This window comes from Phocoena phocoena, chromosome 16, assembly GCF_963924675.1.
Source record: "Phocoena phocoena chromosome 16, mPhoPho1.1, whole genome shotgun sequence".
In the NCBI taxonomy this organism is placed as follows: domain Eukaryota; kingdom Metazoa; phylum Chordata; class Mammalia; order Artiodactyla; family Phocoenidae; genus Phocoena; species Phocoena phocoena.
Window position 1 is genome coordinate 25,348,048 of NC_089234.1, and position 12,401 is coordinate 25,360,448.

Consider the following 12,401-nt stretch of genomic DNA (forward strand, 5'->3'; position numbering starts at 1 on the left):
GTCTCTTCTCTTCCCTTCACCAAAACAGACTCTCCTAAAATCACAGGGCTCAAAGGGCCCAAAGCCTACATTTTCCCAAAAAACAGGAACGCACCCCTACGTCCCAATGCCCCCGTCCAACCTCCACTTCTCGCAGGCTTCACTCAGAGTCTAGCTCAGAGCCTTTGCCAGCCCAGCAGAACATGCATCTCTCCTGGTGCCTCAGCTGATTAGGAGGCAAAAAAGGCCTCAGAGATATCCTCAAGCAGTAGGACCAATCCCACTGACCTCTGTCGCCTCCCCCAAACTCAGTCGTGCCCAGTGAACGTTAACCATCTTCAGGGACTAACATCTTATTTCTAAATCAATTTAGATCTTGCTATTGACACAGTGCTCTGCCCTAAATACACACCCCAATTTTCAGGTCAACTCAACAAAACATTTATCAAGCAGCCACTATGTGTACGGCATGAGAGTGGTAAGTAAAAGCCAGGCCCTGCCTTCAAAGAGATTACAGTCTGCAAAGAGTAAGTCAAATGAGTATGCAGGAGCAAGCAACAAGGAAGAGCACAGTATGTTACGGGACCCTGTAGGAGAACTAGTAAGAAGGGAGGGTTATCTGTGCTGTACCTTGAAGGGTTGTAGGCAATAAGAATAGACAGTACTCCCAGCGTAGAAACAAAGACAGGAAGGGAAAAAAATAGAGGAGGTTTTCAGCATGACTGGTGTACCAGATTCATAACGTCTGATTATGAAGAGTTAAACACCACTCTAAGGCATCTTGGGTTTATGAATGTCTAGAGACAATAGGTAACTAAAAGGATCAAGCACCACAGACATACTCAGATACATGCTCATGGAGGAAGAATCTGGCAGCGATGAAGAGGAATTATCCCTCAGGGTCAAGCCCAGACCAACCTTCCCTCTGATGTATTCCAACTGGTATAGTTCTCACTGATCCCTCCCTTTACTCAACTCCTGTTCCTCTTGGGGTTAGAACACATAACCTGACACCCAATTATATACTGTTTTGCACTGTTCCCGAACTTTATAAAAGGCAAGAATCTAAAATCCAACATTTTATTTTATTTTAAATAAAACATTTTTATTTAAAATATTTGTGCGTGTGTCTTCCGATAAAACTTTATTTGTGGACACTGAAATTTGAATTTTACATTATTTAAAATAAAATAAAGAACTGGATTTAAAATCTTGCTCTATGATATATCTTTCTTTCCATTTTGTACAATTAATCTATAAATATGTAGAACTGTGGGTTGCTTGCTAGCTGTTTTGTAAGCCATAAATTTAGCTCCTTGATTAGACCAGAAGTTTTCTAGGAGCAGAGGCCTTCTACTGTCTTCTACAAACCAGCATGGCAGCAAACACAGAAGCAAAGTCTAGTGCAAATGGTCATTGTCAGTTTCTCCCCGTTTTCTTCTGTAAGAGGGACAGCATCGCATTGCAGGGCGTGCACTACTCACCTTCTTCAAGAAGCAAGTCACAGTCTGACCAGCCTGGTACTGTTTAATCTTCTCCAAGGGGCTAACAGAATGAGTGTTGAGAGCGGTGTGGCCATCCTTCTCCAGCTCACTGGTTGCAGAAAGGCAATGCAAAGAGTAAACCAACCTCTGGATAAGCTTCTAGCTTGAAACCATCTCCCTCGAGTGGCCATGGATGGATTTTACAGGACTCCGCTAACTCATACACACCCACCATGCACCACCCCCCCGCCATTTCTCTCCTTAAAGGGGAATGAATGTTCACAATACCTGCGTGAAAATTAATCCCTTCCAATTCACTCACCTAAAGCAGGGAGCCAACAATAATCTTTATAAGTATAGGAAACAAAACTATTTTACTTCTTTCAATGCTTTAGCTACTGCTTTACAGTTTGCAGAACTGCTTTCACAAATAATCTCTCACTGAATGTGACAACACTCTCATGTGTGAATCAAGTAGGACAGATACTTTTTTTTTTTTTTTTTTGCGGTACGTGGGCCTCTCACTGCGTGGCCTCTCCCGTTGCGGAGCACAGGCTCCGGACGTGCAGACTCAGCGGCCATGGCTCACGGGCCCAGCCGCTCCGCGGCATGTGGGATCTTCCCGGACCGGGGCACGAACCCGTGTCCCCTGCCTCGGCAGGCGGACTCTCAACCACTGCGCCACCAGGGAAGCCCAGGACAGATATTATTAAACTCATTTTATGCTACAGACCCAGGAGTTGAAGTCAGAGTTCCTGATTCAAAAATCCAGTGCTCTGTGCCCTATGCTACCTTGGCATTATCACTTTCTTGATTCTCTTTTTCTTCTCAGAAAAGCAACAAGGAGATGCGGTCTGAAAGTTATCAGTCCACAAATCACTTCAAAGGAAGCACAGAATTCCCACCATTCCAACCAGCCCAGCTTACCAATTCAAATTTCTAAAACAAAACAGAACTCACCAGTAAAATGGTACAAGTAATACTGGTAAAACTGTAACGTGTAATAGCAAGTACTGGTGAATATAGGAACACAGGAAACTCATACACTAGTAAAGCTGAAACACACCCAGCAATTCCACCCTAGAGAAATCCCTGCACAGGCGCACAGTGGAACGAGTTCAAGGATGTTCACTGTGGCATTGTGGAAACAACCGTAAACGTCTTCCATCAGCTTGAAAATATATACAGTTTGGCACAGGCACAGGATGGGTTACTGTTTTAGCTCTAGGCCCCGAAATGGAGAGATCGCAAAAACAAAATTTTGAGTGAAGAAAACAAGCTGTAGAATATTAAGCACAGCATACTATTTATGTAAAATTTGAAAACCATACAAAATAATTTTTTGTAGATATATATATATAAAACGAAAGTATAAAAGCAAGAGATGGATATATGTCAAATAATGGAGAATTCATCCTCTGGAGGTGAAGGGAGAAGCCTGGGTAGGGAACATCTGTAAAATGTTATTTCTTAAAACACACACAGAACATCCATGTGCCTGGCACTCTAACAGATAACTAACAGATAATTTACATTCATTATCTATAATGCCTTTATACATATATATATGTATAGTTAGGATAAAAAAATTTATTCACTCAATAGCTGATACGGGAATGCCTCTGTTATGAGCTGAATTGTCTCGCCCAGCCCCCCAAATTCTTATGTTGAAGCACCAACTTCCAATACCTCAGAATGTGACTGTGTTTGGAGACAGGGAATTTAAAGAGGCAATTAAGTTAAAATGAGGTGGTTAGGGTGGGCCTTAATCCAACACGACTGGTGTCCTTATAAGAAATTAAGCTACAACTCAGTAATAAAAAAACAAATAACCTGACTGAAAAACAGAACTGCAACAGACATTTCTCCAAAGAAGATAATACAAACATCCAAGAAGCATAGGAAAAGGTGCTCAACATCACTAATAGTCAGGGAAATGTAAATCAAAACCACAGTGAGATATTAACCTCACATCTGTAAGGATGGCCATTATCAAACAGAAAATAACAAGCATTGGCAAGGATATGGGAAAAGGGAATCCTTCCCTACACACTGTTGGTAGGACTGTAAAATGGTGCAGCCACTATGGAGAACAGTATGGAAGTTCCTCAAAAAACTACCATATGATACAGCACTCCTACTTCTGAGTATGTATCTAAAAGAATTAAAAACAAGATCTCAAAGAGATATCTGTATATCCATGTTCATTGCAGCACTATTCATAATAGCCAAGGTGTGGAAACAACCTAAATGTCCATTGATGGATGAATGGATAAAGACAACATATATACACACAATGGAATATTACTCAGCTTAAAAAAGAAGGAAATCTTGCTGTATGTTACCACACGGATGAACCTTGAGGATGTTGTGCTGAGTGAAATAAGCCTGTCACAGAAGGACTGTGCAGGACTCCACTCATATGAGGTATGTGAAGTAATCAAACTCTACGAAACAGAAAGTAGAATGATGGTTGCGAGAGGCTGGGGAGTCACGGGGAAACGAATGGCTACAGAGTTTCAGTCATGCAAGATGAAAAGTTTAGAGATCTGTTATATAAAAATATGCATATAGTTAACAATACCATAATGTATACCTAAAAAGTGTTAAGACAGCAAATTTATGTTATATTTTTACCACAATAAAAAAATGTGAAAAAAGAGGAGATTAGGACATAGATAAATACAAAGAGAAGACCATATGAAGACACTGGAGAAGATAGCCACCTGCAAGCTAAGGAGACAGGCCTCAGAAGAACAAACCCTGCTGATACCTTCATCTCAGAATGAAAGCCTCCATAATTGTGAGAAAATAGATGTCTGTTTAAGTTAAAAAAAAAAATTAAAAATAAAACACACATAACAAGTATGTGTTATCTTTTTTCTTTTCCCAAAATGATTTTAAACGGACTCTCTTTAAAAAAAAAAAAAAAAAAAAAAGGTGGGCATAACTACATTAATGGCAAGAGAAAACTCAGTGACTAGCAGGAGTTCCAGAGATACATGTAATGACTTCTGAACTGCTCTGCTCTCTTAACATCGCCCCCCTCCAAACGGGTAAATGAGCAGGTACCGTTTTATCTAGCTTGAGTGTCCCTCACCAACCCTGAACTCAACTCGAAGACACACGACATTCTCTTTGTGTACAAGAGCTCCATATACAAGTGGGAATGAAAATATGACGGCATTTCGTAAGTAAGTCAACACCGTCAATTAAATAAATGTTTTTTCTCCTGACTTCAAAACATGTATTTTAAAACATAAAGCATTTGAGAAATATAGCAACAATAGCATTATGTTTATACTAAGTTTCTCAGGGGCCTTGATTAACATAAAATAATTAACAATACAACATAGGTGCATGGAGGAGGTGGAAGATGTGCTAGAGTTTTTTACCTGTCCATCTGTCTATCTGTCATTATAACTCTCCATCCTCCATCTCCTCTATGGAATGAACACATTTCCTGGCTTGGCCCGCACTGCCACTACCAAGGACCACTGCTATGGCTCACACCAGTCTCCATATGCAGGAGGGTGGACCAGAACAGCAGTGATAGTTCATGAGAGGCTCCAGACTCTGAGGGTCAAGAACCATTCAGGATGTTAGTAAGTCTTCCCACAATGCTCACTGACTCACCCCTTGCAGTATTCATTAATTTAACTACCTACCCTTAGCCTGGATAAACTACTTGACCTTAACCCTTAATTAAACAAGACGTCCAGCCTCAGAGGTGAAGACACCACAGACTAAAACAACGAATATGAGGAGGTCTCTGTTTTCACGACAAAGGGACACAATCAAATCTACAAAAGTAAGGAAACCACAGATTAAGCAAACAGGAACGTGTGCATCCACCAAATCTCATCATTCTGGAACTAAAGGGCTTACTTTCACATCCTTCAAAGTAAGCGTTGTTAGCATCTGGTACTTCAAGGTTCCAGGAATATTTCCCTACCTCAGACACAAGCCTTCTCAGAACTATTCCACTTCTACTCTGATCCCTTCAGGATGCTGACCAAACCTTATGCTCAGAAAGCTGCTTAAGAGGTCTTTCCATGACATCCTAGGCACATAAGACTTAAACCTGGATGGGTCTGGGCCTGACCCTGCAGAGGTTCTGGCACAGTCACGTGTGTCTAGCTTCAGTCACCGATGGCCTATCAGTTCCTAGAGGCTGGGTGTTTTCAGTGGGGGAAGCAGAAGCAGACAGGCCCATAGATCAACATGCTTGAGATCCTCTGAAAGAATGACCCCAGACAAACTGGATCCACCACTTCACGGAACTACTAGTCCTACCAGTCCACCTAGAATCCCTCGTGGAACATCCCTCTGCAGAATCCACCAGAACATTACCTCAAGTCTCAGTCACCAAGCAGTGGTCTATTATCAAAGAACAGGCTACGTGGTGTTCTTGGCTACGTGGTGTTTATTTAGGGAGTTACTGAGTTCTAGAAAATTAGGTTGAGAGCAAAAATGTTTCTTTTTGTTACATGCCAACAAACAGAACTGCAATCAGCCTTTAAATCGATACTTAAACCCTGAATACAGCTTTCACATTAATTCTCATATAATCCCTCTAACCAGCTGTATGAGAACCAGACAAATATCCCTCCTGGAGAAAAAAAGACAACCTGGACAGAGAGAGGCAAAATAAGTCACAATCCTGGCTGAATCAAGCCTAGAACTCAGGTTCCTGACTCCAAGCCCAGCGCTCCCTCCGTGAGACCACCGGAGTTCCCCTTACCTTGGCCGAACACTCAGCTCCGGGATGGTTCGAATAAATCTGGGATGACTTATTGGGAGAAACCTGGAGAAACAAATAATGTCAAATCATTTCTCTTATTCTCTGTAACACCATAATTGGGAGACCAGAATTTCTAACTGCCCACCACACTGAGCTTAAAAAACCGCCCACTCCACTGCCACACCACCCAGTGGTAATACCAGGCCTGAGGGCTTCCATTCTCATCATTTGAGTAAATGTTAAGGAACTGGCTCACCTGATCTTTTAGGGTTGTCATATTAAACCCTGAAAAGAATTTTCCAACTCTTTCATTCTAAAAATAAGGAAATTGAGGTCTAGAGAGAACAAATGACTTACTGAAGATCCCACAGCTACTGAAATTAATACGCAAATCATTGGCTAGACTTTGAATTCTCTTTTTGGTTTTCTTATCGCAAGGACTTCTGCTGCAATAACATACTGTAACTAGATTGAAAGTAAACGAGTGTAATTAAGGTATGCTGTGGAGGATGGATTATAGTAACTGCTGACATATACGGAGCAATAACTATGTGTCAGACGACCCACCAGGCACACTCAGTGCTAGGTGTTCTCTCTTCCAATCTTTGCAATGGCCCTGCAAGGTAGTCACTACCATTACTCTCACTTTACAAATTAGGAAAAATAAAACTCAGAGGGCTGAGTAACTACTTAACTCCTGGTCGCATAATTTTAAGTGGCAAATCTGGAATTCGCCCCAGATCTGACTCTAAATCAACGCTCTTAACCACTACATTATACACCATTAAAAAATAAAGACATACAAAAGGATTATTTGGTGAATATTTTGGTTAACTAAAAGAAAATCTAACATATGCACAACTTTTTGGAAACTGCCTCAGTTCCCATGCCTTCTCCCACGATTACCACCATCTCCCCTCAAAGCCAGTCCCTCCCCCAAAGCCTCCATACTTGAATGTCTTCATGTCTCTCCCGCCAATCACTCGGGCAGTGACCTTCTTCCCAACTTTCAACTTGGCAGTAGGAGATGTGCCCACTGGAACATCATCTAGAATGTGGGAGGCATGGATGCAGCCAATGATGCCATCTTCCAGGGTCACTACCACATGGGTGGGCTTAATGGACTTGACAGTCCCTGTGACCACGTCCCCAGTGGACAGGGTGTGCTTCCTTACAGTCCCTAAAACCAGAGCTGGATCTACTTCTTCATCCTCGTCGACCGTCTCAGAGTCCTTCCGGGTCTGTCTCATGGTCCTCTTAGCAGCTGGCCCCTCAACGGCCAAAAGAAGACCTGTCACTCCTGGTTCTGTGGTCTGGAGGGTTAGGGAGACACCCTGTCCCACCTGCAACTTCTCTGAATCAAAGCGGAAGGTGTCGTTGAGGTGAGAGGTCAGGGAGAAAGCTGCTAGCTGGCCAGTCTCTACCAAGGAGGCAAGGGCAAAGGGTTCCTCCAAGTACTGCACAATCGCCTGGTGCTCACTGCCTTTCTTCAGCTGGAAAACAGAAAACCCACCATCCCTGCTTCTTACAGAGCACAAGGACTTGTTCCTCACCCACTGGGCAGGGTAGGTCTGGGAAAGTCCTCTGAGTCCAGGGGGCTCAAGGCTAATCTGAGCTGTAACAAACTAGCCTCCACTCCCTGGACCCAGCTTTCCCCTCCTGTACACTGAGGCGATGTGACCACACTCAAGGAGCCACATCAGGATCACCTGGAGTTAGCCTCTGTTTTGAATTCAGATTCTGAGATCCTATCCCGGAACTAGTGAAAGCAGAACTTTAAAGGTGACTGTGATGCACAGCCAAGTGACCTCTAATGGTTCTCCAGCTTTAAGACACTGTGGTTCCCCCTCTCTTAGTCCTGCAGCTAGCTCTCCACCCAGTTTATTCACTCACTCAACAAAGACAGTCATTACTGAGAGCTTATTGTGTGCAAGGCATGTAGCCTGTCTTTCTCCAACATCCAACCTGTGCTCATGCCCTTACATGCACTAGCTTCACTCGGATGACAAAATGGGACAGGGACCTGCTAGAAAGCTTAGTGAGGGGTTAATACTGTTTTATATTTCTCTTTGTCTCTCAAAGTCTTAAAATTATAAGCAACTGGAGGTTAAGGATTACATCTATATAATTCTCTGTAACATACCCTATGCGATTAGGGGATTAATAAGTACTTTAGACGATGACGAAATATACGCGTCATCCGGAGAAAGATACCACTCATTTTAAGATTTCCCTTGAACCCATTCTTTGCCCACACAAAAGTGGACAGAAGAGGGTGTTAGATGAGCAGCCTGGAGGTCAAAACTACCCACAGACATGTTTTTTTGGTTCACATGATGTTTAAAAAGAAAAATAGTTTCCAACATTTCCTACGTTTACTTCAAATAAAAAATCCACATTCTGCCTTCTCTTAAAATTCAGACTTCCCAACACTAGACCCAGATGTTCTCATGTGGCAACAGTGAGATGGAACCGAGTAGTCTCTGCTCCTCTGTGGCAGTGCATGCACTCCGCAGTCTGTCAGTCCTAGTGTCGAGTCCTACTGTCACCACCCCCTAAGACACCTGGCCCGCTTCACTCATCCAAGCACCTGCTTGGCCCTAATCAGGGTGACCACGTGATTTACAGCCCAAACCACAGTGAAAGTCACTGCAACTAACAAGCACACCAGGCGAATTCCCTGGCGGCCCAGTGGTTAGGACTCGGTGCTGTCACTGCCAGGGCCCGGGTTCAAGCCCTGGTCGGGGAACTAAGATCCTGCAAGCTGCGTGGCTCAGCCAAGAAAACAAAAACAACAAGCACACCAGGGTGACAGGTACACCTGGGAATGACCCAGACAAATCCAGGCACACGGCCACCCTGTCTACAGGTATCTGCGAACCATGTGGGGTTGAAGGGGTGTAACACCTTTGAAACCATGGGAATGGAAGTCCTCAGTCAGCAAGCTTACCTTTTTAGCTTTTCTATTCACCAAATCGTGGCAGAGGGAAACATGTACTTCCAACTTCAACATATCAACATTTAAGACCACAACCTTCTTTTTCTGCCCAGGTTCCACCTCCTGCCCTGCAGTGCAGAACCAAACACAATGTGATCACCCTCCTGAAGCAGGGGCGAAGAGAGACAGCATCTCTCCAACAGCCCTGCAGCCCACAGGCACAAAAAGGAAAAGTAGACCTATGTCCCAGGTTTATGTGCACTAGGGAAGCCAAGGGTCTAGCTCCCATAATTCACATTCAGGTTGTGTCAATTTATGCAACCTGGTATATAAAAATCTAGATTTACCCAAATACAACAATAAAGAGATTCATACCAAAACCTTCTTTAGTATGCTGCTGTCTTCATTTGCATTTACACAAGATAAGCATGCCAAAAATTTCTGCTGGATCAGCTCATCTATGTATTTGGAAATTCTGTACCCAGAAGAGGAAGCAACGGGCAAGTGGTTTCCCCTACAAACCATGATGGGCGAGAGATGCACTCACCTGCCCGATGATACTTGCTGGCTCTTAGGACCAGGCCGGGCACTGGGCCCTCACTGAACAGTACAGAGCCGTCTCCCAACACCTCCTGCACCTCTAGGTCAAGGACCATCCCTGGGGTCATCTCAGCCAGCGTCTGGATCAACACAGAGTCTGCCAGAGACCCAAAGGAAATAGGGATTAACAAGATGAAATGACACTCACCATTCTTTTCCTTTGGAAATATGCTGACACATGGAGGACATTTCTAACATGGAGCGTTGGAACCACTATGAAGGCAAAATTGCTCTTGGTAAAAATGTCTGATATCCATGAAAATTCCCAGTACAGGCAGAGACCTATGCCCCTTGCTCATCCCACATGGCCATAATTCATGGAATAGCCAACGAATGCCAGTAACACATGCTTTCCTTTGATTTCGGAATTTTCATTCTTTCTGTTTGGAATCTACCTTCTCAAGGTTCTTATTCCCAAATCCCATCAGGGTTCCAACAAATCTACACAATGGTTCAAAGCTTAGTAGGGTCAGACTAATAACCACCCCCCCCCAAAGTCTTCTAGCAGGTCCCTGTTCCATTTTGTCATCCACTACACATCTGACGAATAAAGGAACAAAAAGTGAAGAAGTGAATGGATTCACAACAAATGCAAACCTGAGGTCACAGAACTCAGGGAAATTTTGATTCTGAACTGGGAGGGAGCCCCAGGGGAACTTCTGGGATACCAAGTAATGATCTTTTATCTGAATCCGTATGACAGTTAAACAGGGATGTTCACTTTATAAATGTTTACTGAGCTGTACTCTAGAAGATTTGTGCACTTTATGGAGATCCTACTCCCATTAACAAAAGTTTACCCATATTTTTTTAACATCAGGGAAGACCAACAACTCATCGGAACAGACTGAAGACGCACACGCCCCACCCCTGGCCCTCATCCTCCGCCCTCCTGCCCCCACCTCGGTTGCTCATGAGGCTGCGGACACCCTGCCGCTCCTCCAGGCACTGGCTCAGGAGGAGGCGGCTGGTGGTGGCCAGGTCCCCCAGACTGCAGTCCGAGAGCCGCAGCGACAGCAGCATCCGCTGCTTCTCCTCATCCACGTTGGTCACCTTAGCAACGACTGTCTGCCCCTCGACAAAGTGGTCACTTGTGGAGGTCACAAACTTGTCACTCATGATCTAAAAGGGAAGAGCGGGCACAAAATGAAGAAAGGAAAGGACGTCTCTATTAAGACAACCCACTTGAAACACCCAGAAAGAAGTGTGTGAGATGGACCCCAGGAAGGTCCCCCCAGCCCTCTGAGCACAGCTCACCTCCCCTTTCGTAAAAACACAGGAGGCGCCCTGGCTGCCAACCCAGCAGAGAAGGCCCCAGAGCAACTCTCTGCCCCTCACTGTGCATGTTTCTGGGGCCCTCCCCCCTCTCCCATTGTTAAAATTGTTCTGGCAGGGGATGCAAATGAGACCTGCCCAGGCAAAACATCAGGGGAACACACCTACGGAAAGGACGAAACACTTATGAATTGTCTGTGGCAGGAATGAGCGATGAGCCCTTTGCTCACTACCATCTTACACGGGCTTTGGTAAGACTCCTCCCCGCTCTGGGTGTCAGTTTATGCAGCACGCCTGAAAGGGGGTTCAACTACGGGATCGCTAGGATCTTTTCCAGTCTGAAAAGTCTGCTACCCAATGACCTACCCAATGCTGTAGCATGAAGTAGAAAAGGTGCCCCTTCCTCCAGGACACAGCCCTGAGCCAAGACTTACAGGCTGGGCAAGAGGACTGCAGACTGAGTCTCAGCTCCACTCCCCCTCAGCCAGGTGCATCTGTGTCATGCCCCTGAAAATCTTTCAAGAGAATAGATTCTTTCCCACCAACCCTCAGGTTCCATGTCCCTGTTGTCTCCCCTCAAAGGCCCTTGTGCAGGGAGGTGAACTTACAGCTTTGGGAGCCAGTCCACTAAGGCCTGACGGGAACTGGACGAACACACCGTAGTCCTTGATGTTCTTCACGAAACCAATGAGCAGCATTCCAGGATGGATTTCTGAGAAGCTCTTGGGATCCTGGCCACCCTCTACTGCAGACACCAAAGCTGGCTTCCTGCAAAGGAGCTAGTGGCACTTCGTCAAGGAATGTTCCAGAAAGGACAGATGAGCTGTCCATCTCTCCCATCTCCATTCTCCACTCTACACCCTCTCTACCACAGTGATTCTCTAAGTGTGTAGACCAGCAGCATTAGCATCACTGGGAACTAGCTAGAGAGGCAAATTCTTAAGCACCAGCCCAGACCTACTGAATCAGACACTTGGGGGGCACGGGGAGCAGGCTGTGTTGGACCAAGCCCTTCAGGGGATTCTGATTCACACTGAAGTCTGGGAATCACTGTTTCGTTCCTGCCCTTATTAACTCACCTCCAGATTACCGGAGGGGACCTAAGGGGAAGGCTCATCCCTGTGGTTTGGCAGCTGGACCGGCCGTGACACCATCCTCCTGCCTATCTTCACACTAACCAACCCTATTTCCCCTCCTCTGCCTATCTCCACTCTAAGGAGAATCGATTTTACATTCTGCAAGAAAGGAGGCAATGTCTTCCTTCTAAGCGCCCACACGAAGACCGAAAGCAATATTCTGAGACCTATATCCCAGCAGAGGGAGGCGGAGGAGAGAAAAGAGGACAGCAGGTACTTATTAACTGTTCCAACTCAGGGGTGAG

At 44.8% G+C, this 12,401-nt stretch overlaps 1 protein-coding gene across 1 annotated transcript in view; it reads right to left on the bottom strand.

Moving 5' to 3' along the window:
* Nucleotides 1-12,401, bottom strand: part of PDCD11 (programmed cell death 11) — a 42,181-nt gene that overhangs the window by 10,677 nt on the left and 19,103 nt on the right. The window contains exons 16-22 of the mRNA XM_065893759.1: nt 11,629-11,799; nt 10,648-10,867; nt 9,693-9,842; nt 9,158-9,273; nt 7,159-7,700; nt 6,208-6,270; nt 1,464-1,572 (exon numbers count right to left, since the gene is read on the bottom strand). Coding sequence (XP_065749831.1) covers nt 1,464-1,572; nt 6,208-6,270; nt 7,159-7,700; nt 9,158-9,273; nt 9,693-9,842; nt 10,648-10,867; nt 11,629-11,799 — 1,371 coding nt within the window. The remainder of the gene's footprint in view (nt 1-1,463; nt 1,573-6,207; nt 6,271-7,158; nt 7,701-9,157; nt 9,274-9,692; nt 9,843-10,647; nt 10,868-11,628; nt 11,800-12,401) is intronic.